We start from the raw sequence: 27,426 nt of genomic DNA on the forward strand, positions 1-27,426 counted from the left end.
GTATACATTTGATTCAAAAGTTTTAAAAGATAAACCTCCATGAGGCTCATAACTTTCCATAAAAAACATCAAAGACAAAGTTTAGCATAAATGGTGTACACGGTGGTGATACCCAACACCAAAAGTAACTGCATATTCCTAATGATTCAATCACAGTTTTATGTGTAGAGGGAAAACCAACGCCATTTTGAATATCTGTGGATTATCTTCATCAGTGATGTTTATCACCACAATATATTAAACATCTGCCAATCTACATACCATGCTGAAAAGCCCTTTTCTCAGCTGGGCACTTATAAAGTCACCCAACAGGACCACATCTCTCTCTACTTCATATATGTTTATCCCCCCGGGGCAAAAGTTGGCCAAAACAAGGCAGAAGGAAATCGCTCCAGAAGACGGAGCATTGACCATAATCGTTTTTAACCGGTTTCCGACCGGCTCGCATACATGTACTGCAGCACAATGGCACTGCTGCGCAAAACCCCATAAATATACAGGGTTCCTTTAAGAGCCACCAGAGGGCGCTGCACGGCGGGGGACCCGACGCGATCGGCGCTGGCTACGTGCGTTCGCGTGCACGAGTGCCAACACGGGGATTTGTGTGTGTAAACACACAAATCCCTGTGCTGTCAGAGGAGAGGAGACATGTTGTTTGTTCCTAGTAATTAGGAACAGTGATATGTCTCCCCTCCTACTCAGTCCAATCCCCATACAGTTAGAACACACTGAGGGAACACACATTTAACTTCTTGATCGCCCCCTAGTGTTAACCCCTTCCCTACCAGTGTCATTTACACAGTAATCAGTGCATTTTTATAGCACTGATCACTGTATAAAGGTCAATGGTCTCAAAAATGTGTCAAAAGTGTCCGATCTGTCCACTTAAATGTCACAATACCGCTAAAAATCGATGATCACCGCCATTACTAGTAAAAAAAAATATTAATAACAATGCCAAAAAAATGCCATAAATCTTTCCCACAGTTTGTAGACGCTATAACTTTTGTGCAAACCAATCAATATACGCTTATTGCAATTTTTTTTATACCAAAAATATGTAGAAGAATATATATTGGCCTAAACTGATGAAGACATTTTTGGGGATATTTATTATAGCAAAAAGTAAAAAATATAGTTTTTTTTTTTCAAAATTGCCGCTCTTTTTTAGTGTATAGCGCAAAAAGTAAAAACCGCAGAGGTGATTAAATAGAACCAAAAGAAAGCTCTATTTGTGGGAAAAAAAGGACGCAAATTTTGTTTGGGTACAGCATTGCATGACCGCGCAATTACCAGTTAAAGCGACACAGTGCCAAATTGTAAAAAGTGCTCTGGTCAAGAAGGGGGTAAAACCTTCCGGGGCTGAAGTGGTTAAATATAAATCCCATTTGGGATGGTGATAAACATCCCTGATGAAGATGATCCACAGATATTCAAAACAGCATTGGATTTCTCTCTACACATAAAACTGTTATTGAACCATTGGGAATTGGGTATCACCACCGAGTGCACCGTTTATGCTAAACTTTGTCTTTGATATTTTTAATGGAAAGTTATGAGCCTCATGGAGGTTTGTTTTTTAAAACTTTTGAAGAATAAAATGTATACTTTTTATATAAAATACGCTTCTTGATTATATTGGCTGCCATGAAAAAGTCCCACAAAGAGATTTACCGAAATATTATATTATATTTACATCACATATTTGTTTGGAAAATGGGTTATTGTATTTTTTCACCTATGGGCATCATTTTTTACTTTAGTTAGTGTTTATCCACATGTAAACTCTATGGCAGCCTTTTTCAACCATTGTGCCTTGAGGTTTCTTCAGGGGTGCCTTGGCAAAATGTCTAAAAATTGCCCCAAAATTGTATATAAGCCGGTGGGTGGATGAAACGTGCCTTTTAGTTACACAAAGCCACAGGTTTTCATTGTACACCATTAAAACCCTTTAGCTGCCAACCTCCTAACGACCAATGATATCATTAGTTGATAAGGAGGATGTCAGTTGCCTACATATCATCCTTGTTTGACTCTCCCATGCCTCTTTCCATCAGCTTTGGGGTCTTATTAGCATAAGTAATGGGAAAAACTGAGGGAGAAGAGAAACATTGGAATACTAGTCAGTATCAGTATGCAAAAGTGTATTTGTTTTGGAAGAATAAATCACCTCTAATGTTGGGTGTCCTACATGTATTGATGTTGCTGCATTACATAAAACTATCAGAATAGTTTTTACATTTTGGAATGGGGTGCTTCAAGACTGTCCATAATTTTAAAAGGTGCCTTGACTAAAAAAAGGTTGCGAAACACTGGTATATGGGATAATTAATATGTGTTTGATATGTATATTTATTTACAGTGCTGTGTTATATGAAAGATTCTTTTTTTACTTCATAATTTGGATTTGTTAAGGGTGAAGTGCAGCAGTTGTTTTTGTTTATTTATCATTAATTTTGGCTCATTACATTTGAATCAGATCACGTGTTGCTTGACTTATACATATATCAGTTGTATTTTATAATGTTTCACTAGTGTGGAGTGGTTGTACTATAAAATATACTTTCTATTCTTTCCAGATCTTCAAATAAAGCACAAGCAACATCTTCTGAAGGAAACTCAAACTCTAGTGGAGCCAAGATCCCCAGGATTTACACTAAAAGCACAAAAATTTCCCATCAATGAGCGTTATGTGAAGCTGAGTGTTGTCTCTATTGATCTGTTCAAGGAACACATTTGGCCCAACAGGCTGTTCAGTTGGAGCCACCAGTCACAATGTGTCCCACATGCAGTAATGGTGAGCGGAGTGCCAGGAATAGGGAAGACCACACTAATGAAGAAGATTGTCTATGATTGGGTGAATGGAGAACTCTACCAGAGATTTGCTTTTGTCTTCTTCTTCAAATTCCGAGAACTTAATAAACTGGGGAAAGTCAGTTTGGAGAAGATGATTCTTCAACAGTATCCACATTTGGAGAGTCAGATTGGAAATATTTTAAAACATCCAGAGATACTTCTGTTTTTATTTGATGGATTAGATGAAAGTATTCACCAAATTGATTTTAACTCAAGTAGAATAACTTCTGATCCAAAACAGAGACAAAATCTTGGTGTGATTGTGGATAGTTTGGTAAGACATAGACTTCTTATGGGTTGCTCCGTACTGATAACAAGTCGCCCAACCAGACTGGCATCAATTAACACCAAGGATTTCCAGAGAATGGCTGAGATCAATGGATTCCACCACAGAGACCAACTGATATACTTTGAACATTTCTTTAGAAACAAGGAACTCTCAGAAAAGGCTTTTCATTATGTACAGGAGAATGATACGCTGCACACTTTCTGTTATATCCCATCATACTGCTGGATCGTCTGTACAGTGTTATCAATGTGCTTCAGAGCCCAACCAACAACCACGGGTCAGCTGATGGCATCATTGCCTAAAACAGTGACTCAACTCTTTGTGACCTTTGTCTGCAACATTCTGGCCAATCACAAGAAAGATAGCACTGCCACCACCCAGGATTTGATATCTATCGGACGGATGGCAGAACATGGACTCATGAATCACATGACTGTATTTGATAGCCGCCATCTGGACTCCTTCAGTGTGATAACTGATAATGATCTCTTTTCATGTCTCATGATGGAATCTGGTCGGCCTCCTGATCTGGATTACACCTTCTTACAGCTTGCTCTTCAGGAGTTCCTTGCTGCTTTTTTTCATTTTATTAACTATAATCCCGACAAATTACAAGAATCACTTGACAGGGCTGAATCCTACAAAGACGGCCAGGCTGAAATATTCCTTCGTTTCCTCTGCGGTCTCTCAGACTCTTCTGCTAGATCCATGTTAGAGTCTCATGTAGGAGGATTTTCTGCTGAGGCTTCCAGACACGCCATCTCCTGGATCCAGAGGAAGACAAAAGAACAAAAACCTGACAAATCTATCAGGGGCTCCAGAGATCTTCTTAATGCATTCTATTGCCTACATGAGAGCGGGAATAAGGAGCTAGTTTTACAATGTATCGGATCAAAGAGAGTTATTGACTTTTCTGGCATTACTCTCACCTCTGTAGACTGCTCTGTGTTGTCTTTCATCCTTGAATCCTGCAGAGAGACAGAACATCTAAACCTAAAGGGATGTAATGTTCAAAATGAAGGATTAAGAAAACTTCTACCAGCTCTACACACCATCAGGAGTTTGAGGTAATAGATACATATTTCTGTGTTTAATTGTGTGTGCCATGTCAAGGAATCACATGGTGACCTGCTAATCAGAGCAAAATAATTGTTTAGTGGAGGAGTGATGATGAGTGAGTTTACCTTGGGCAGATAAAAAATTATGTCATCACAGGTTGCATGATTGCTGACCATCACTGGAGGGCAACTCAGTCAAATCTAGCTGGCTGGACACACACAGGCAGCTGTATATCCTGCATATGATCTGTCATACTCTAAGGGTTGTGGAGCAACCTGTTGATCCATTGATACCCACACACTTACTAGATTTTCTAAGATATCCCGCAAGCCAGAATCTTTGCATGATCCCTTTCTTCCACCTGCACATACCCACCCACACCAAACACGTGATTTCACACAACCTTTCCAGTTCACTCCCGTCAACAGGGTAAAACAAAGCTATAGTATCGTTTTTATTGCTGTGCAATAAAAAGAGAGGAAAATCATTTAAAAAACATTACAGTTTGGGCAGTATGGTTTATCCTGTAGGTGGGTACACACTGGAACGTCAGCAATCCACCTGGTTCAGACAGGCTCTGTATGAATTACCCTGCTCATTTTTATTGTTGCGCAATTTAGAGAAGTATAGATGTGGAATGGGCTTTTATCCCCTTTGGCCAATCACCTTTGAAGGTGTACCTCATCTGCTGGGAGTAGGGTTTCTTCCTCCAGAAGAGGTCATAGGATTTGTGGACCCACCAGTTCTGATGGCTGGGTTGGGCGTAGGGTTTATCGACATCAGCGTTAGAGTACATCCTGATCACAACAAGACCATACATTGACGTCCACAGACATGGTCCATATAACTGTTTTCCCATTTTCTAGGTAGTATTGTACAACCAGGATATGCCATTTCATATCCACATGAAGCCCAAAATGCCTACTATCAGAAGGTTTAATTTTCATCTCCCTGTATTTAAAATTTTGGATTTTATTTATTTAAAAAAACATATTCCCTCTGATCTTAATTAAAATGAATATTGACAGCAGATTGTTCAGAGTTTCATCAGATCCTTTGAAGGCTTGCCCCATCCTTCTCCAGTGAGGTGAAAGATATCTAAAGTGAATATAAGGTGGAAGACCCCAATGAGAAGGTATTAAAGCACCATCGCCTTATATGAGCAATACACAAAGATTTATGTTTCCAGTGAATCAATCAAGACACACTGGAAACTGGGGATTTTTACTTGTGCCAAGATAACAACATATATTTATGGAAATATTAAATTTTCTCTTCAATGTAAACCTATTGAGAAGTTTCTCCAACTGGAGTGACAGCGTTGCTTCTCTTTGCAGCAACCAAACTTTCCTTAGCGAGAGCCTGGAAAACCTGACATGAAACCTGAAAAAAAATCTCAGTTTCAAGGCAGTTAAATGCCGAAAGACCGTTATTATGGTCAACGAAGAATTAACGGCCATTTTAGTTAATGCTCAGCCAATATGCTTCAAAAACCTCCTCATGTCAATCTGATGACCCTAATTCACTGTTCCCTGAGACCTTTTTATCTTTATCTCTTTTTTGTCTTTTTCTACCTTTTCCGAGATCTTTATTTTGTTTCCTGCTCTTCTCCTTTTCTTTCCTTTTAACTCTGTCTTTCCTTTTAATTAGCGTGTAAACCTATTAGGCCTTTAGACCAAATGCCTTGTTTTTGTTGTTTCCTGTGTTCCCACAATGGAATTGTGTTTTTCTGTGGCCTGGAATTTTTAGCCATACCTTTTAAAAGTAACACTCCGATCAGATGGAGGGTAGTTTTGCTTTTCTGTGACGTTGAAAAGTTCTGGATTCACTTACTGTGTACACATACTGTGTATTTTGTCATTTTCATCTCGCTGTCTCTGTTGTGCATGTTCTAAGGACAATAAAGCCTTTTGTAAAAGAAAAATATAAAAAATATAACATTTTATTTATACATTTATAATACATATGAGTAAAACACCATATCCATTGATAATAACCACTTTTCAAATTAATGCACACGTTTTTAGAATATAGTGGAGCACAGCATTTCATTTATAGGTAGCTTCCTCAGGATCCACCATTTACCCCTTTATAATGGAATGCGGTAACTGTCAAACAGAATAACACATAATATAGAATGCAAAATCATATATTGGACTCATCAAAAGGTCCCACAAGATACAAAAAACAAACACATCAAACCACTGACCCTGACAACAACAAAAAAAAGAGACCACCATAAAGAGACAATGGGAGACAAAGGAGGCATTAAGTAAAAGGCGTAATATAATCCAATACTTACCCTTTTAAAAGTTGTCTATGTTTACCTAAAGCCACAGGCCTACAAGGTCCTGTCAGAAGCTTGTTGGTGTTAATTTAGGTCTAGAGGCCTATGCTATCCTTTTAAATTCTAATTAGAGAACATCTTTTAAAACTATTGACCATTGAATTTAAAAAAAATGTGTGATATAAACGCACTTTTATCTTTTAGTTTATATTTATTATGTCTATGATTATACTGTAAATGCTTAAATGTAAAGCAAATTTGCCAAGCAAACCATATGCAGGATAATTATTTCGACTTATGATCATAGTTGAACATTATTATGACTCTATAGTTTTAATCTTTTTTTCATTACTTAAAGTTTTATTGACTTAAAAAAACAATATAAAGAGAAGACAGTATTACTGTATAGCAGTGTTAATTTTTACATCAAATTTCGATTTAGTTTTAGTTATAGTCTTTTGACTAAAATGCAATTTTAGTCATATTTTAGTCATTTGAATTGTTTTAGTTTTAGTTGTATTTTAGTAGACTAAAATCTCCAGTACATTTTAATAGACTAAAATCTAATAGGTTTAGTTACATTTTAATGCATTAATTTTTTTAGAATTGCCAAACATTATATGCTCTGGATAGAGCTGCACGATTAGTCATTAAAAATCGAAATCACAATCTTTTTTCCCTTCCTGATCTTCAAAACAGCATTTCAGGATTCTTTATAACAAGTGCAGAGAGTTCTCACAGCTGGAAAAAAATAAATAAATCCAGACAGCCTGCCAAGTTTTATTACAAAATAAGTAGAAACAAAGTATCTTTTTGTGGCGTGTAAATGAAGGAAGTTTAACCATTTAAAGACCAAACCTTTTCTGACATTTGTTGCTTACACGTAAAAATCATTATTTTCTGCTAGAAAATTACTTGGAACACCCAAACATGATATTTTTTTTTAGAACAGACCCTAGAGAATAAAATGGTGGTTGTTGCAATATTTTATGTCACACCATATTTGTGCAGCGGTTTTTCAAACGCAATTTTTTTGAAAAAATACGCTTTAATGTATTAAGAAAAACGAAACAGTAAAGTTAGCCCAATTTTTTTTGTATAATGTGAAAGAATATGTTACACTGTGAGAATTGTGAGAGAATAGTGATCTTTATTCTAAGAAAAAAAATTGTGATTCTCATTTTAGCCAGAATCGTGCAGCTCTACTCCTGGAGTAAAAATCAAACATCATGTTATTATTTCTGGCATGAAGGGTTGAACATGCACTACAAACACAAGTTAAGCCATTGTAATATACAACGTCTTTATAGATAAAACCAAGTTTCATAAACAAACAAAAATAATGCTTTTTGACAAGCAGAAGTACAACGTGAAAATAGAAAAAACCCAAAAAACTGTAACCTCTAATGGCTGTAATACCATTGCACATATTATCTGAATATATTGCCAACATTAAATATTAAGAAAAAAAAAGCCTTTTTCTTATTTTTTTTTCTTTTAGCAGCTTAGTAGATGCCCCTTACATATTCTTATGTAGTAGTCCAGTGTTAAAGTGGTTGTAAACCCTCCCTAGTGACTTTTAACTATAGGTAAGCCTAGAATAAGGCTTACCTATAGGTAGTGGAAATATCTCCTAAACGTGCGCCAGGTCCTCATTGGATAGATTGATAGCAGCGGGAGCCATTGGCTCCCACTGCTGTCAATCAAATCCAATGACATGGGTGGGGCCAAGTCCTGCTGTCTGTGCCAAAGGACGCAGCAACGGGACTCGGGAGCATGCCCGCACAAGTGCCCCCAGGGAAAGTGGCTCTCCATGGGGGCACTCAAGAAGAGGAGGAGCCAGGAGCGCCCCCAGAAAAGGAGGATCAGGGCCACTCTGTGCCAAACCATTACACAGAGGAGCTAAGTATAATATGTTTGTTATTTAACCGCTTCCTGACCAACCGCCACAGTTATACTGCGGCAGGTTGGCTCCCCTGCGCGAGCTGTCGTAGCTATACGTCGGCTCGCGGGGTCAGGATAGCAGGTGCACGCCCGCTGCATGATGACCGCTGGCCACGAGCGGTCGTGAGCAGGAGACACAGAACAGGGACGAGTGTGTGTAAACACACACTTCCCTGTTTTGTTCAGACAGGAGTGACAGATCGTGTGTTCCTATTAGCTAGGAACCACGATCCGTCACTTCCTCTAGTCAGTCCCCTCCCCCTTCAGTTAGAATCACCTCCCAGAGAACACAGTTAACCCCTTGATCGCCCCCTAGTGTTAACCCTTTCACTGCCAGTGATATTTTTACAGTAATCAATGCACTTTTATAGCAATGATCGCTGTATTAATGCCAGTGGTCCCAAAAATGTGCCAAAATTGTCCGAAGTGTCCGCCATAATGTCGCAGTCACGATAATTATCACAGATCACCGTCATTACTAGAAAAAAAAGAAAAATAATAAAAATTCTATAAATCTATCCCCTATTTTGTAGACGCTAGAACTTTTGTGCAAACCAATCAATATACGCTTATTGCGATTTTTTTTTTTACCAAAGATATGTAGAAGAATACATATCGGCCTAAACTGAGAAAAAAATAGCTTTTTTAAAAAGTAAATGGGGATATTTATTAAAGCAAAAAGTACAAAATATTGTGTTTTTTTTTCAAAATCGCTGCTTTTTTTTGTTTATAGCGCAAAAAATAAAAACCGCAGAGGCGATCAAATACCACGAAAAGAAAGCTCTATTTGTGGGAAAAAAGGATGTCAATTTTATTTGGGTGAAGCGTCGCATGACTGCGCAATTGTCAGTTAAAGCGACGCAGTGCCGAATCGCAAAAAGTGCTCTGGTCAGGAAGGGGACAAATCCTTCCGGGGCTGAAGTGGTTAAAGAAAAAAAAAACAAAGACAAACCTTTACAATTACTTTAAGAAAAGTAAAATAAAATGTAACGAAAAAAGGGCATAATTATATTAAAGATTGTATTTTCATTTTTCTCTTCCATAGTTTTTATAATAATAACCTGACAGACAGTTCCTGCACCGACCTAGCCTCAGGAATAAGAAATAACAAGGCACTGAGGAGACTGGACCTGTCCTGGAACCATATGGAGGGTCCTCATTTCAGAGACCTGATGACAGCTCTGACCACAAGCCAGATAGAGGAGTTAATGTGAGTAGAACATGAGATGAGATTTTAATCTACAACCTGGATCTCCACTTTTGATTCTATTAAAAAAACACTCTGCTTGGCTATGTACACCACAGCCTGCATTTTAAATTGCATTCTCTGGTGTGAAGCATATGGTAGTCCACTGAGTTCTCTTTGCTAAACGGAACAGAGAGCTTTGTGAGACAGTCATGTATCATTTACACATTACCAGGCTCCCCTTTTGGCATTTTTTCTACTCCTTCACCCATTCCTTTTTATTCTTCTATGCAAACATTGGACTTCCAAAGCCAGATAAATCGGTGCACATTTTTAAAGTACATTACAGTGCTTTTTAAATTAAATCCTATGACTGCTAGAATATAGCAGATTTTAAATAGTCTACTATCCCAAAACAAATTCTGTTATAGTTGCAAACCATCCAAAAACGAATATTCTCATTTTTATGAGTTGTTGGAGACAAAAATCAGCAAACTTTTTTGGTGGCTCTCTTGGATTCCAGTGAATGTTTTCTGTGCCGGAGTTTCTAGGTCTACATGCCTGCTTTGCACATACTGAAGGATTATAAAATTGTCTTATAACTTGGACCAGTGGTGTGAAAACTGTGGCCCTTGGGCTGAATGTGGTCCTCTGCTTGCTTTTTTCCGGCCCTTAGGCTCCCACTGATATGAAGCGCTATTCCTCCCACTGTCAACAAGGTTGAGGCACCATCCCTTCCACTGGCACCAATAATGGGGCACTGTTCCTCTTACTGACATCAACAATGGGGTACTATTTCTTCCAATGATACCAATGGTCACTGTTCCTCCCACCAATACTAATGATGCGGAATTATTTCTTTCTTTCTAACCATATGCGCTTTGTAATTTTTTTACTCCTTCTGACCACCAAGCCTCAAGAATTGTTTACTACCGTTGATGCTGGGACATTTTCTACTTGCCTGGCCACAGTTTGCCCCCCCTAAAGTCTGAAGGTCAGTAAACTGGCCCATTGCTTAGAAAGTTTGGAGACCCTGACTTAGACAAAGGAACAGCCAAATGAAAAATATAAGATACTTATTTGGAGTTCTTTAAGAGACAATATTGTGGAATATTTTATTGAAATCATCTTCTGTTCTCATTCTTCTATTCTTCTGTAGTTTGTATGGTAATAACCTGACAGAAAGTTCTTCCATCCACCTGGGATCCGGAATAAGAAATAACCAGACACTGAGGACACTTGACTTGTCTGGGAACAATCTGGAGGGTCCTCATTTCAGGGATCTGATGGAAGCTCTGCCCACAAGCCGGATAGAGGAATTACAGTGAGTAGAACAGGACAAACCTTTTCAGGAACACTTTTATATACAAAACATAAAAAATGACCCTTTTTATAAAGGGTCAACTCTCACATTTACCATAAAGCCAACATCTGTGAAACATTAACCCGATATGTAACAAACATCATGATTCACGAAGATAATTCCCACAGTCTAAGAACAGTCATCAGCATCTGGATAATATATCCAGTGGCAGATGTTAGAAGATTGTCCTTATGACATTGACCCTCTCAGCTGATATTTTCATGTATTTCCCAGCGATCTCCTATGGAGACCCAAACGGCTCATCCACATTTTCCGTATATGTGATACAAATTCACAAAATAGTTTCCTAATTCCACAATTTGCATATATGAAAAGGTATATCAATGAAAATATATTCTTGACAAATGTGCCTAAATTCACCCAATGTCTTTGAATGTGTCCTTATATGATATTGTATTCAGTGGCAGCTGGTGGGTTCTTCTTTTGGGCTGACAGCACTGAAACAGAGCTTCCCCCCGTGTGGGCGGTCCAGCACTTACCTGCTCATGTGGCGGGGCTGTGGTGTCCTCTCCTCCTCTCCTGGAGTGTGGGCAGTGGTCGCAGCAGCTCCGGTGTCCGCTCCTCCGGCTTCCTCCGCAATGTGTCTCCTCTTCCGCCAAAGCACTAGGCATCCAAAAGGATTGCCTGACGCTTTGGCCAATCCCGAAACAAGTCTCACAGACCTACCTCCTGATTGGCGAGGAGGAACTTGAATGTGATAATGGAGAAAATTAATTAGCTGTGTCACACAACTGGGTGGGCTCAGAACGCAATGCTCTGTGCTCCGAGGTCACCCTTTTTTGAAGCCTATTAGAGCCTCTGGCTCTAATCAGGTGCTTCAAAAAAACACCCCACATTGGAATCCATGGTCCAACGCCACTGATATGTAGATCAGGGGGCTGGACGCATGGATGGAGAGGCGGCACCTGTGAACCCTCTATGGACGGGCTGCCACTGATTGTATTTGAGCTAAAACTCTGTTTTCAACTCCATGAAACCCAACCCCAGGATTATCCTGCTGGCAGTTCCCCTGACTAATTGTTATCTGGATTTTTGTTAAAGGTTTGTTAAAATATGGCACTACATTTAGTCTGGTAACTGCTAAATCATTAGAAACTGATGTTTTTTTTTCACTATGTCAGGACACCTACACACTGACCTACAATTGCCTGGTTAGAACTGTATTAGCTCTCTCTGTCCTACAAGAGTAAATACATTTCCAACCAGATAATTGTCCTCTCAGTGTTCTTCTATCCTGCACAGAAGGGGTAATGCCATGGGAGTCCTTGTGTATTTCTATTTAGGTAAGTGCATGCCCTATGACAGGCCAATTAACTTAGTCAGCTATATTGATTGCTTAACCACTTCAATACCGGGCACTTTCAGCCCCCTCCTTCCCAGACCAATGTTCAGCTTTCAGCGCTGTCACACTTTGAATGAGAATTGCGCGGTCATTTAACACTGTACCCAAATTACATTTTTATCATTTTTTTCACACAAATAGTGCTTTTTTTTGGTGGTATTTAATCACTGCTGGGTTTTTTATTTTTTACACCACAAATAAAAATAGACCGAAAATTTTAAAAAAATGTATTTTTCTTAGTTTCTGTTATAAAATCTTGCGAATGAGTAATTTCTCTTGATAAATTTTGACCAAAAATGATGCTGCTACATTTCTTTGGTAAAAATAACCCAAATCAGTGTTTATTGGTGTTGGCAGTGATGGGGGACAGACAATTTTTTATAGGGACACTGAAATGTGTATAGGGACAGGGGTATCAGTGGTGCTTGGTGTACTTTTGTGGGGTCATCCTCACACAGAGAGCTGTCATAGATCTGCAGATTCCCCCTCTCCCCCCCCCACTGAGCTCTCACTGAGCTCGGCAGGGAGAACTGTGACAGCTGTGATTGGACACAGACATCAGGTGACCGGAAGGGCCAATCACAGTGTCCATATCCCAATCTCTGCTCAGCTGGATCCTGTGATCATAATGATCACAGGATCGAGCCGCAGCGCGCCTTGTGGCCACGCTGCGAGCACTCGTTCTGAGGGACGTTCCCGAACGTCCATTTGGAACGAGGAAAGGACCACCCAGCCGTTTATGTGCAGTGGCCAGGTGGGAGGTGGTTAAAGAGGAGGTCCAGCCTGGCTGAAAAAAAATTTTAAAAAATGGCGTGGGGTCCCCCCAAAAATCCATACCAGACCCTTATCTGAGCACGCAACCTGGCAGGCCTGAACCGTACCAGGCCACATGCCCTCAACATTGGGAGGGTGCTTTGGGGTAGCCCCCCAAAACACCTTGTCCCCATGTTGATGGGGACAAGGGCCTCATCCCCACAACCCTTTCTCGGTGGTTGTGGGGGGTCTGCGGGCGTGGGGTTTATCGGAATCTGAAAGCCCCCTTTAACAAGGGGACCCCCAGATCCCGGCCCTCCCCCGTGTGTGAAATGGTAAGGGGGTACAAAAGTACCTTTTGTACCCCTACCATTTCACAAAAAAACTGTCAACAATGTTAAAAATGACAAGAGACAATTTTTGACAATTCCTTTATTTAAATGCTTCTTCTTTCTTCTATCTTCATTCGCTTTCTTCCTCCATCTTCTGGTTCTTTAGGTTCTTCTGGTTCTTCCTCCGGTGTTCTCATCCGGCATCTCCTCCGCGACGTCTTCTTATCTTCTTCTCCTCGGGCCGCTCCGCATCCATGATGGCATGGAGGGAGGCTCCCGCTGTGTGACGCTTCTCTCTTCATCTTTTTCTTCATCTTTTTCTCTTCATCTTCTTCTCTTCATCTTCTTGTCTTCATCTTCTTTTCGGGCCGCTCCGCATCCATGATGGCATGGAGGGAGGCTCCCGCTGTGTGACGCTTCTCCCCTTTTGATGGTTCTTAAATAATGGGGGGGCCACCTGGTGACCCCTCCCCTGTGACGCACGGGGACTTGACGGGGACTTCCCTGTCACCTGATATGTAACCCCGCCCCTTCTGACGTCATGGGGAATGCCACAGGGAAGTCCCGTCAAGTCCCCGTGCGTCAGAACCGTCAGAAGAGGAGAAGCGTCACACAGCGGGAGCCTTCCTCCATGCCATCATGGATGCGGAGCGGCCCGAAAAGAAGTTGAAGACAAGAATATGAAGAGAAGAAGATGAAGAGGAAAAGATGAAGAAAAAGATGAAGAGCCATCATGGATGCGGAGCGGCCCGAGGAGAAGAAGATAAGAAGACGCCGCGGGGGAGATGCCGGACGAGAACAGCGGAGGAAGAACCAGAAGAACCAGAAGAAGAAGAAGATGGAGGAAGAAACCAAAAGGAAGAAAGAAGATAGAAAAAAGAAGAAGCATTTAAATAAAGGAATTGTCAAAAACTGTCTCTTGTCTTTTTTAACATTTTTGACAATTTTTTTGTGAAATGGTAGGGGTACTTTTAGTACCCCCTTACCATTTCACACAGGGGGGAGGGCCGGGATCTGGGGGTCCCCTTGTTAAAGGGGGCTTCCAGATTCCGATAAGCCCCCCCGCCCACAGACCCCCACAACCACCGGGCAAGGGTTGTGGGGATGAGGCCCTTGTCCATATCAACATGGGGACAAGGTGTTTTGGGGGCTACCCCAAAGCACCCTCCCAATGTTGAGGGCATGTGGCCTGGTACGGTTCAGGAGGGGGGCCGCTCTCTCACCCCCCCTCTTTTCCTACGGCCTGCCAGGTTGCGTGCTCGGATAAGGGTCTGGTATGGATTTTTGGGGGGACCCCACGCCGTTTTTTTTAATTTTGGCGCGGGGTTCCCCTTAAAATCCATACCAGACCTGAAGGGTCTGGTATGGATTTTAAGGGGGGACCCCACGCAATTTAAAAAAAAAAATTTTGGCCGGGGTTCCCCTTAATATCCATACCAGACCTGAAGGGCCGTTTTTAAAACTTTTTTTGCATTGATCCATGTCCCCTGGGGCAGGACCCAGGTCCCCAAACACTTTTATGACAATACCATGCATATAAGCCTTTAAAATTAGCACTTTTGATTTCTCCCATAAAGGGTGTTCTGCGGCATTCGAATTTGCCACGAACACCCCAAATTGTTCGCTGTTCGGCGAACTGGTGAACAGCCGATGTTCGAGTCGAACATGAGTTCGACTCGAACTCGAAGCTCATCCCTAACTGGGAAATGGGTAATGACCGAACAGTCAGAAATGTATCGATAACTGTACAATGCACATGATGCTAAGGGATATGCAGATGGCAGATTAAGCAAACTTGCTGTAACCTGTACTTGATTCTGTACTTGATTTTGTGTGAAACTTTGGTATATATGTATATGTTTACTTCAATAAAATTTTCTTTGGATAAAAAAAAATGTATATCTTCAGGTTATCTGGGATAATCAAAATCTTCTATATCTAATTTGTATATCAATGCTCACAGATGATTGGTGGTAAATTTTTAATGCATTTTGCAGATAAACTAAGGTTTATCTGCGCAATACATCAAGAACTTGAACCTCATCTCTGCTACTGACTAGTCTATTGCCCTCTACGTACCTCTTTGGGCATAGCCTCCATAGTACAGGTCCTCTTTATATAATAAGCTCTTAAAGTGGTTGTAAACCACTCTGTGTCACTTTTACCTACCTAGAATAAGGCTTACCTATAGGTTGTGTAAATATCTCCTAAACGTGCACCGTTTAGGAGATATTTGCTGTACACTGCACCGATGAGGTCACCTGCGCATGTGCTGTGAAGAAACAGCCCTCCGTATCGTTTCTTCACTCGCAAGTGCCGTGACTAGCGGCTCCCACGCGCATGCGTGGGAGTGACGTCACGCGACTCCGACCAGTCACAGAGCCGGAGTCCCTGGCCCCAGAAGGAGAAGGGATGAAGATGGATGCGGCCACCAGCGGGGACATCGCAGGCTTTGTTTGCAGGTAAGTGCCACATAATGGGCTAGTATGCGATGCATACTAGCCCATTATGCTTTTACTTTCAGAAACTCTGGTAGGGAGATCTTCCTGATAAATTCCAAATCAAATACTAGGTGGTGACCAGCCAAATTAAGATATACGTTATATGACTTAAATATCACTTTAGTTTGGGCCAACACCCTAAATTTGGTGTAATTTGTAAAATAAAAGTGTAAAAATAGTTTTCTACAGAGGTTTTATTTGTATTATTTTCTCAACATCCTGGTTTTCTATTACAGTTTATATGGCAGTAGACTGACAGACAGTTCCTGCACCCACCTGGCATCAGGAATAAGAAATAACCAGACACTGAGGGGGCTTGGCCTGTCTGGGAACAATCTGGAGGGTCCTCATTTCAGTGATCTGATGACAGCTCTGACCACAAGCCGGATAGAGGAATTACTGTGAGTAAAACAAGACTGGTTGCAACTTGCAATAATTCTTTTCTAGAACAGTTTTGCATCCAAAACATATAAATACTTGAAATAACAAGAGAGGGAATATTAGATTCACTCTATATTCCCAATGCATTCATCAATGAACCAGTCACCTAATACATAACAAAAACATCATTATTCAGACAACTGCTATTCCAAGAATATTCCAAGAACATTCACCAAAATCTTTTTTTTTTTAGAAACAAAAAATGCTGCATCATGTAGCATGCTGCAAATGTATAAAGAGGTGGTTGTTACAAGATTGCCTTTCTGGCATTGGTTATTCTGAACTAGTGTGTCTAAATAGAAGTTATTCTCTATGGTGACCCAAACCACTCATCAACATGTACCATATACAGTATCTCACAAAAGTAAGTACACCCCTCACATTTTTGTAAATATCTTATTATATCTTTTCATGTGACAACACTGAAGAAATGACACTTTGCTACAATGTAAAGTAGTGAGTGTACAGCTTGTATAACAGTGTACATTTGCTATCCCCTCAAAATAACTCAGCACACAGCCATTAATGCCTGGTGGATGTTAGAGACCTTGCGCTACTCCACCTTCCGTTTGAGGATGCTCCACAGATGCTCAATAGGGTTTAGGTTTGGAGACATGCTTGGCCAGTCCATCACCTTTACCCTCAGCTTCTTTAGCAAGGCAGTGGTCGTATTGGAGGTGTGTTTGGGGTCGTCACCATGTTGGAATACTGCCTTGCGGCTCAGTTTTCAAAGGGAGGGGATCGTGCTCTGCTTCAGTATGTCGCAGTACATGTTGGCATTTATGTTCCCTCAATGAACTGTAGCTCCCCAGTGTCGGCAGCACTCATGCAGCCCTAGACCATGACACTCCCACCACCATGCTTGACTGTAGGCAAGACACACTTGTCTTTGTACTCCTCACCTGGTTGCCGCCACACACGCTTGACACCATCTGAACCAAATACGTTTATCTTGGTCTCATCAGACCACAGCATATGGTTCCAGTAGACCATGCCCTTAGTCTGCTTGTCTTCAGCAAACTGTTTGCAGGCTTTCTTGTGCATCATCTTTAGAAGAGGCCTCCTTCTGGGACGACAGCCATGCAGACCAATTTGATGCAGTGTGCAGGGTATGGTCTGAGCACTGACAGGCTTACCTCCCACCCCTTCAACCTCTGTAGCAATGCTGGCAGCACTCATACGTCTATTTCCCAAAGACAACCTCTGGATATGACGCTGAGCATGTGCACTCAGCTTCTTTGGTCGACCATGACGAGGCCTGTTCTGAGTGGAACCTGCCCTGTTAAACTGCTGTATGGTCTTGGCCACCGTGCTGCAGCTCATTTTCAGGGTCTTGGCAATCATCTTATAGCATAGGCCATTTTTATGTAGAGCAACCATTCTTTTTTTCAGATCCTTAGAGAGTTCTTTACAATGAGGTGCCATGTTGAACTTCCAGTGACCAGTATGAGAGAGTGAGAGCGATAACACCAAATATAACACACCTGCTCCCCATTCACACCTGAGACCTTGTAACACTAATGAGTTACATGACACCGGGGAGGGAAAATGGCTAATTGGGCCCAATTTGGACATTTTCACTTAGGGGTGTACTCACTTTTGTTGCCAGCGGTTTAGATATTAATGGCTGTGTGTTGAGTTATTTTGAGGGGACAGCAAATTTACACTCTTATACAAGCTGTACACTCACTACTTTACATTGTAGCAAAGTGTCATTTCTTCAGTGTTGTCACATGAAAAGATATAATAAAATATTTACAAAAATGTGAGGGGTGTACTCACTTTTGTGAGATACTGTGTAGATATATATATATATATATATATATATATATATATATATATATATATATATATATATATATATAAAGCAGTTGTAAATTATATCATTTTTAAAATAATATGAATGTTACACTAATCTGCTCTGTGTAATTGCATTGTTTTGTTCTCTCCTGCAACAGTTTGAATGATAATCACCTGACAGACAGTTCCTGCCCCCTCCTGGCATCAGGAATAAGGAATAACCAGACACTGAGCAAACTTCACCTTTGTAGAAACAATCTGGAGGGTCCTCATTTCAGGGATCTGATGACAGCTCTGACCACAAGTCGGATAGAGGAATTGTTGTAAGTAATCCGATTGATTAAAGCATTACTTTTTTAGGGCCCATTTGCAACCAAAAGATATTAAAAAATAAAAGAAGTCGGGGTTGTTTTTATCAAGTGTTGAATACTAGTTGAATTTAGTGTCACTATACATTTATTTATTAACCACTTTATTAATTCCCCTTAATTGTCAGGCCATTTTTAAGCTTTCAGTAATGTGATAGTTTGGCTGACAATTAACAGATAAAGGTGAATGGTACTGCACTGCTTGCACCTAAAGTGGATAAATAAATGTAATACATGTGTAATATAAAATGAATAAACGTGCAACCTCTGCAATAGTGGTTCAAAAGATTGTGCAAATTGATCAATAATGTTCCAGTATGTAAATGATGTCTCGCTATTTACAAGCGAAAAAGATCAACTCCATATAATACACGTGCAATATATGTGCAAATTCTGCAAAAATAACTGTGCAAATAGATCAATAAAAGCTGGACAAATGTAGCAATAAATTAAACGTGCAAACCATTTCCAATTTCATATATACATAAAGTAATAATATTCACTGATGGATCAAATTGTGTGACTTTCTTCAACTTATGTCCAATTTGGCAATAAAATTAATTTCAGTGTTCTGTGGTAAAGTTCACATAAATTCAAAATTCTCTTATATTCTTTCTCTCCCGTCACCTTTATACAGGGCTTTTTTTTCTCAGAGAATAGGTGCAGGAACTCCCCCTTTTATGTCCCCCCTTGTCTCCGCCCCTTACCGACCCCCTGAGCCCCGTCCTTTGATTTCTCCCCTACACACCTCTCAGTACCGCTCTTTTTAGAAAATACAGAACCAAGTATCATTTTACAGTGCTAACTAAATTGTATGCAATTTGTTAATGATAAGCTGTAAAATGCATCCCCTTCCAGCCAGCATCAATACACCCCCCTTTCAATAATAGTTCCCCCCAGCAACAACAGACCCTCGCACAACAGAGTACCCCAAAGCAACACTAGATCCACCTAAGCATTAGTAGACCCCCCGCTGGCAACATTAGATCTCCAAGCAGCCAGCATCAACAGACCCTCCAGCAGCCAACAACAATAGACCACTCCCTCAACAGTAGATTTCTCCCAGCAGCAATTGAATCCTCCTATGTCAGCAACAATAGATCCTCTAGCAGCCAGTATTAATGAACCCTCCAGCAGCCAACAATAGACCACTTCCTGAAAAGTAGATTCCTCCCAGCAGCAATTGAACCCCACAGCATCAATAGACTCTCCAGCAGCCAACATGAATAGACCCCTTCCTCAACACTAGATCCCTCCCAGCAACAATTGATCCTCCAACAGCCAGCAATAATAGACCCTCAAGCACATCTCCTAAATAAGGGTATTAGCTAGTGCATCCCAATGGGAAATGCATTTAAAATAGCTAATAAAAGTTCTTGGCGGCTTAACTCCATTGTAAAGATGCATATGAAAGCAAAGGAGAAGGCCTTCAAAAAATACAAGGCTGGGGGGATCATTGTCAGCATTCCAACTTTACAAAAAAATGCAACAAGAAATGTAAGGGTGCAATAAGGGCAGCTAAGATAGAACACAGAAGGCACATAGTGGAGGAGAGTAAAAAAATCCCAAGAAATTCTTTAAGTATATAAATAGTAAAAGAGTGAGGTCAGATCATATTGGCCCCATAAAGAATGATGAAGGGAATCTGGTTACAAAAGATGGAGAGATGGCGAAGGTATTGAATGTATTCTTCTCCTCAGTCTTCACGAATTAAACGGGGGGGATTCAGTAACCAAAACGGCAATGTTTATCCTCATGACACGTCATAGACTTGAAAAACGTAAGATTAATAAGTCATCGGGACCAGATGGCTTGTACCCGAGGTCAAGTAATTGCCAGACCATTGTTCCTTATTTTTAGGAAACAGTGTACTGACTGGTATGGTACCAGAAGATGGGAGAAAAGCCAATGTAGCACAAATATTTAAAAAACGAAGATACGTCCCAGGGACTTACATACCAGTTAGCCTAACATCAATAGTATGCAAGCTCTTGGAGGGGATGATAAGGGACTATATACAACATTTTTGTAATGAGAATGGTATCATTGGCAGTAATCGGCATGGATTCATGAAGAATCGTTTTTGTCAAACCAATCTATTAACCTTCTATGAGGAGGTGAGCTGCCATCTAGATAAAGGAAGGTCCGTAGACGAGGTGTATCTGGATTTTGCAAAAGCATTTGATACAATTCCCCATAAACGTTACTGTACAAAATAAGGTCTGTCAGCATGGATCATAGGGTGAGTACATGGATTGAAAATTGGCTACAAGGGCGAGTTCAGAGGGTAGTGATAAATGGGGAGTACTCAGATTGGTCCGGTGTGGAAAGTGGGGTCCCCCAGGGTTCTGTGCTGGGACCAATCCTATTTAATTTATTCATAAACGCCATGGAGGATGGGATAAGCAGCTCAATCTCAGTATTTGCGGATGATACTAAGCTAAGCAGGGCAACTAGGATGGCAAAGGATCTGGGGGTCCTCGTAGATGATAGGCTCCGCAATAGCATGCAATGCCAAGCTGCTGCAGGCAAAGCCAACAGAATTTTAGCATACATTAAAAAGGGGATTAACTCCAGCGATAAAACAATAATTCTCCCACTCTACAGGACTCTGGTCCAGCCGCACCTGGAGTATGCTGTCCAGTTCAGAGCACCAATCCTCAGGCAGGATGTGCTGGAACTGGAGAGAGTCCAGAGAAGGGTAACAAAACTAATAAAGGGACTGGAGGACCTTATTTATGAGGAAAGGTTGAGAGCACTGATCTTATTCTCTCTGGAGAAGAGACGCTTGAGAGGGGATATGATTTCAATGTGCAAATACCGTACTGGTGACCCCACAATAGGGATGAAACTTTTCCCCGGAAGGGAATTTAAAAAGACACACGGCCATTCATTAAAATTAGAAGAGAAGGGGTTTAACCTTAAACTGCGTAGAGGGTTCTTTACTGTAAGAGTGGTAAGGATGTGGAATTCCCTTCCACAGGCGGTGGTCTCAGGGAGCATAGATAATTTTAAAAAACTATTAGATAAGCACCTGAACGACCACCACAACATACAGAGATATACAATGTAATACTGACATAAAAAGACACACACAGGTTGGACTTGATGGACTTGTGTCTTTTTTCAACCTCACCAACTATGTAACTATGTATGTCAGCATCCATTGCCATTACATGCATTCAGTGCTGGAGGTGCCGGAACTGCATTCCTGCTGAAAAAAGCCCTGCATTTATATAAGGAATTGTTTCTGTGTGTCTGGTCACCTCTGTGCTCACAAAACTCTCACCTCCTTCCTACTTGTGTTAAAGCATGTACTATTACTCCTCCAAAATATCTTGGTCCTTCCATGTCCACTCTCTACTAGGGGCCCTCCGCAGATTGCTCCTAGTTTTCTGGTCTGGGTAGTGGGTAGTTTTCCTTTTTAAGGTGCTCTGTCTGCTCCGCTGGTTTATCTCGCCCAAGACATAGGACATAAGACATTTACAAAAGGTACATCGATGATGTGATCATTATAACTGACTTTGGGCCCCTTATTTGCAGTTTTCTGTGCCGATAAAGTGACTGCTCTCCAGCTGCTGGTCATAGAGCGTTTGGTCTATATGGTGGTGCTGTGGCTCCTTTTTTTTCCTCCTTTATGTGTCTTTCCCTCAGTCTGTGCTGTGGTTGTCTCATTCTTGTATAAAAACCACCAGTTTAATAAGAGACCTCCTCAACTATTTTTATCTTCATCATCCACTTATTGGGGTACATCAAACTATTTAGGGACCCATTCCTCTGTAGGTTTCAAAATATTACACTCCTCTAGTGGTTATAATAATAATGCATTGCTCAACGCATTTCCCAGACCATTAGTCCTCTTCATCAGGAGCCAAGAGGGCTAAAGTTGTACTGGATCCATCAAATGCCAGAAAAATGGTCACTCTCCTAGTTTAGGGAAGGGGCATTCACGAGGGAACAATTATGAGGGTGTGAAGATGACCTTCTTCCACCTCACAGGAAGTCCATCCCGGCGTGGCATTGGGGCAACCATTTTTGAGCAAAGACCATATGGCTTTTTGAGGGCTTATTTTAAAGTCCGTATATGGAGGACTAATTTAACTGATCTCTGCATTGCCCTGATTATCTCTGTAAGGAGTTGTAAAGGCAGAAGGTTTTTTATCTTAATGCATTCTATGCATTAAGATAAAAAACCTTCTGTGTGTAGCAGTGTCCCCAGCACCCCCCAATTACCCACCTGACCTCCTTCTCTCTCCAGCAATGTCCACGCTCCCCTCAGCCATCCAGTACACTCCTCCTGATTGGCTGAGACAGAGCAGCGGCGCTATTGGCTCCCGCGGCTGTCAATCAAAGTCAGTCAGCCAATCAGGAGAGAGAGGTGATGGGGCCAGGTCGGGGCTCCGTGTCTGAATGGATACATGGAGTTCTGACTCAGCTTGGGTGATGACCTATAACAAGCTGCTGGCTGAGGGGCACTCAAAGGAGGGAGGGGCCAGGAGCAGCAAAAAGGGACCCAAGAAGAGGAGGACCTGAGCTGCTCTGTGCAAAACCAACTGCACAGAGGAGGTAAGTATAACATGTTTGTTATTAAAAACAAAAACAAAAAAAGCGAGCCTTTACAATCACTTTAAGAGTCTTTGCAATTTTATACCTCAAGGACAAATATGTATTGAGTTGGTGATGCCCCTATATGAAGTGCTGTGAGGTTAGGAGGGGTGATATTTTGTAATAAAGATATTTTGATTTTATAAATATTTTTTTTGTGGTGACTTAAAAGTCCTGCCAAATGTAAAACCAGTTTTTTTTGTCTTTGAGGTGAGCTTGTTTTAAAATTTGGCAGCCTCTGGGCAGCTTTTAAGGTTTTATTTTTTAGTTAATACGGCATTCTGCTTTAAAATGATATTATTGAGGATCATTTTATTCTAATTATTTTCTTCTCTTGTACAGTTTGAATTCTAATAACATGAAAAGCAGCTCCTGCACCCACCTGGCATTGGGAATAAGAAATAACCAGACCTTGAAAAGATTTGACCTGTCCTATAACAATCTGGAGGGTCCTCATTTTGATGAGCTGATGATAGCTCTGACCACAAGCCGGATAGAGGAATTACTGTAAGTAGAATAGGGATAATTGTATCAAAACATTTTCTTGGACACTTTTACATCTTAAACATATCCTGAATAATATAAAAAGAGAAGAACATTTCTTGTTCCCTGCAGAGACATTGGAGGATACTTGCATTCATCTTCCTGTCTTCTGTCCTCCTCAGTATTCACTCCCCTCTCACTGCTTTCCTTTGTATAATAAATGTGCGTGCATGGAAGGAGTGCCAGACCAAACGATAAGAGAGTCCAATTTCATTTATTGGTATTGTGCTAAAAGACAACCAACGCATTCCGGGTGTCAAAGGAACACCCCCTTCTTTAGGGCTTCAGTTAAAAATGAAAACCTTGATTCTGAATGATTCAAAGGTCTGGGAACCATGGATCGGATAGGAGTACCCCTCACTCCAAGCAGCCTGTTTGACTGCTCCCCTCAGTTCCTCCCAGTCCAAGTTACCCCCTTCCTTCCCATCCCCTTTCTCTTGTCTATGCTCCCTTTTTCTTTTTCCCTACTTATTCTTCTAATGTTTCCTTGTTCTTGCTCACGCAGTCATCACCCTGTGGGGTTAGTGCAGGAGAAGAGCCTCCCCCTAGGCGACTGCAAGAGGATTTTGGGGACATGGCATTTTTGCATTTTCTACTCATGGCCATCATCTCAATGTTTCAGAATTATTTTATTTTGGTTGTCATGACTGTAATCTTTATTGCTCACTCAGTATTGGTTACTCATTATCTAGCCCCTGCATGGGCGATTTATACACTATATTACCAAAAGTATTGTGACGCCTGCCTTTACACCCACATGAACTTTAATGACATCCTAATCTTAGTCTGTAGGGTTTAATAATGAGTTGGCCCACCCTTTAACAGCTTCAACTCTTCTGGGAAGGCCATCCACAAGGCTTAGGAGTGTGTCTATGGGAATGTTTGACCATTCTTCCAGAAGCGCATTTGTGGGGTCAGGCACTGAAGGCCTGGCCCGCAGTCTCTGCTCTAATTCATCCCAAAGGTGTTCTATCAGGTTGAGGTCAGCACTCTATGCAGGCCAGTCAAGTTCCTCCACCCAAAACTCACTCATCCGTGTCTTTATGGACCTTGCTTTGTGCACTGATGCACAGTCATGTTGGAACAGGAAGGGGCCATCCCCAAACTGTTCCCCTAAAGTTGAGAGCATGAAATTGTCCAAATTATCTTGGTATGCTGACGCCTTAAGAGTTCCCTTCACTAGAACTAAGGGGTCAAGCCAATCCCCTGAAAAACAACCCCACACCATAACCCCCCTTCACCAAGTAATTTGGACAAGTGCACAAAGCAAGGTCCATAAAGACATGGATGAGCGAGTTTGGGGTGGAGAAACTTGACTGGCCTGATCTCAACCCGATAGAACACCTTTAGGATGAATTAGAGCCAAGACTGCGAGCCAGGCCTTCTCATCCAACATCAGTGTCTGACCTCACAAATGCGCTTCTGCGAGAATGGTCAAACATTCCCATAGACACTCCTAAACCTTGTGGACAGCCTTCCCAGAAGAGTTGAAGCTGTTATAGCTGCAAAGGGTGGGTCAACTCGATATTGAACCCTATGGACTAAGACTGGGATGCCATTAAAGTTCATGTGTGTGTAAAGGCAGGCATCCCAATACTTTTGGTAATATAGTGTATGTTTGCTTATCAATTCTTATGTTCATTCTCAAAACAATAATCATATTGAAACAAAAAAATGAGAACCCTAAATGGACTCAAAGTAAGGCTTTCCTGTGTGAATCTGTGCAGGGAAGCTGATTGCTGGATTAGAAGTTACTCGCCAGCATCTGCATGAGCACTATTTTGGTCTGGCGCTCCTTCCATGTATGATTTTATTTCTGGTAACCTACTGGGGTACCCACTGAAGGGTAGCCTTGTCTGTCCTGAGTGGTCTAACCTGAGTCAGTGGATTCTTCAAATGTTTTTGGCCCTCTCACTACTTCATATAAACTTAAATGAAAAAAACAAAACCTACAGCCTTGTTGAAGGGTCCCGCTGACTGCCTGCTCCTCCATCTGACAGTTCTGAAATAGCTAAGGGGTGGAGTAACCCTATGACATCCACCCATGACCATGCCCCCTTGTGATGTCAGATCATGGGCAATTCTTTGGGCAGTTTCTTCCATTCTTCTTTGCAGGACCTCCCAAGCTCCATCAGGTTGGATGGGGAGCATCAGTGCACAGCCATTTTCAGATCTTTCCAGAGATGTTCAATTGGGTTCAAGTCTGAGCTCTGGCTGGATCACTAAAGGACATTCACAGAGTTGTCCCATAGCCACGCCTTTATCTTGGCTGTGTGCTTAGGATAGTTGTCCTGTTGGAAGATGAACCTTCATCCCAGTCTGAGGTTCAGAGCACTATGGAGAAGGTTTTCATGAAGGATGTCTCTATACATTGCTGCATTCATCTTTCCCTCAATCTGAAAAACATTCCCACAGCATAATGCTGCCACCACCATAATTCACTGTAGGGATGGCATTGGCCAGGTGGTGAGCGGTGCCTGGTTTCCTCTAGACATGATGTTAGCCATTCAGGCCAAAGAGTTCAATCTTTGTTTCATCAGACCAGAGAATTTTGTTTCTCATGGTCTGAGAGTCCTTCAGGTGCCTTTTGGCAAACTCCAGGCGGGCTGTCATGTGCCTTTTACTGAGAAGTGGCTTCCGTCTGGCCACTCTACCATACAGGCCTAATTGGTGGAGTGCTGCAGAGATGGTTGTTGTTCTGGAAGATTCTACTCTCTCCACACAGAAATGCTGGAGCTCTGTCAGAGTGACCATCGGGTTCTTGGTCACCTCCCTGACTAAGGCCCTTATCCCCGATCGCTCTGTTTGGCCCGGTGGCCCGCTCTAGGAAAAGTCCTGGTGGTCCCATACTTCTTCGTTTTACGGATGATGAAGGCCACTGTGCTCATTGGGACCTTCAATGCTGCAGACATTTTTCTGTACCCTTCCCCAGATCTGAACCTTGATACAATCCTGTCTCGGAGGTCTACAGACAATTCCTTGGACTTCACGGCTTGGTTTGTGCTCTGACATGCACTGTTAACTGTGGGACCTTATATAGATAGGTGTGTGCCTTACCAAATCATGTCCAATCAACTGAATTTACCACAGGTGGACTCCAATCAAGTTGTAAAAACATCTCAAGGATGATCAGTGGAAACCGGATGCACCTGAGCTCAATTTTGAGTGTCATGGCAAAGGCTGTGATACTTATGTACATGGGATTTTTTTCGTTTTTTATTTTTAATAAATTTGCAAAGATTTCAAACAAACTTCTTTCACGTTGTCATTATGGGGTATTGTTTGTAGAATTTTGAGAAAAATATTGAATTTAATCCATTTTGGAATAAGGCTGGAACATAACAAAATATGGAAAAAGTGAAGCGCTGTGAATACTTTCCAGATGCACTGTAACTCTCCCCTTCCTGTTCCTCATCTACCCCTAAGGCCGGCCATAGATGGTTTGAATCTCCTCTCGGTTCAGCAGCAACCATCCAATGTTCAAACCATGCATGGGCAGGCTGAATGTTCGATCAACTTGGGTACAACCAGCCTGCCGTATTTAGCATGCGATTATCACTAGTGGCTAGTATAGCCTCCAGCAATAATCGCTGTCTTCGCCCCCTCCCCTAAACCATGCCAGGCCACATGCCCTCAACATAGGGGGGTTCTTTGGGGGGTGAGCAAGAGGGAGGAGCAGAGGAGTACCTTGCCATCCTAGGCTATGGGACTGTATGTCTCAATTGATGCACACAAC

General features: G+C 41.5%; 1 protein-coding gene across 3 annotated transcripts in view; it reads left to right on the forward strand.

Moving 5' to 3' along the window:
* LOC141144052 (NACHT, LRR and PYD domains-containing protein 3-like) overlaps positions 1–27,426 on the forward strand; it is a 107,771-nt gene that overhangs the window by 35,398 nt on the left and 44,947 nt on the right. For all 3 annotated transcript variants that reach the window (XM_073629405.1, XM_073629406.1, XM_073629407.1), the window contains exons 6-11: positions 2,580–4,212; positions 9,481–9,645; positions 10,781–10,945; positions 16,170–16,334; positions 18,333–18,497; positions 23,490–23,654. In XM_073629405.1, coding sequence (XP_073485506.1) covers positions 2,580–4,212; positions 9,481–9,645; positions 10,781–10,945; positions 16,170–16,334; positions 18,333–18,497; positions 23,490–23,654 — 2,458 coding nt within the window. The remainder of the gene's footprint in view (positions 1–2,579; positions 4,213–9,480; positions 9,646–10,780; positions 10,946–16,169; positions 16,335–18,332; positions 18,498–23,489; positions 23,655–27,426) is intronic.

Source organism: Aquarana catesbeiana, linkage group LG05, assembly GCF_042186555.1.
Source record: "Aquarana catesbeiana isolate 2022-GZ linkage group LG05, ASM4218655v1, whole genome shotgun sequence".
Classification (NCBI taxonomy): domain Eukaryota; kingdom Metazoa; phylum Chordata; class Amphibia; order Anura; family Ranidae; genus Aquarana; species Aquarana catesbeiana.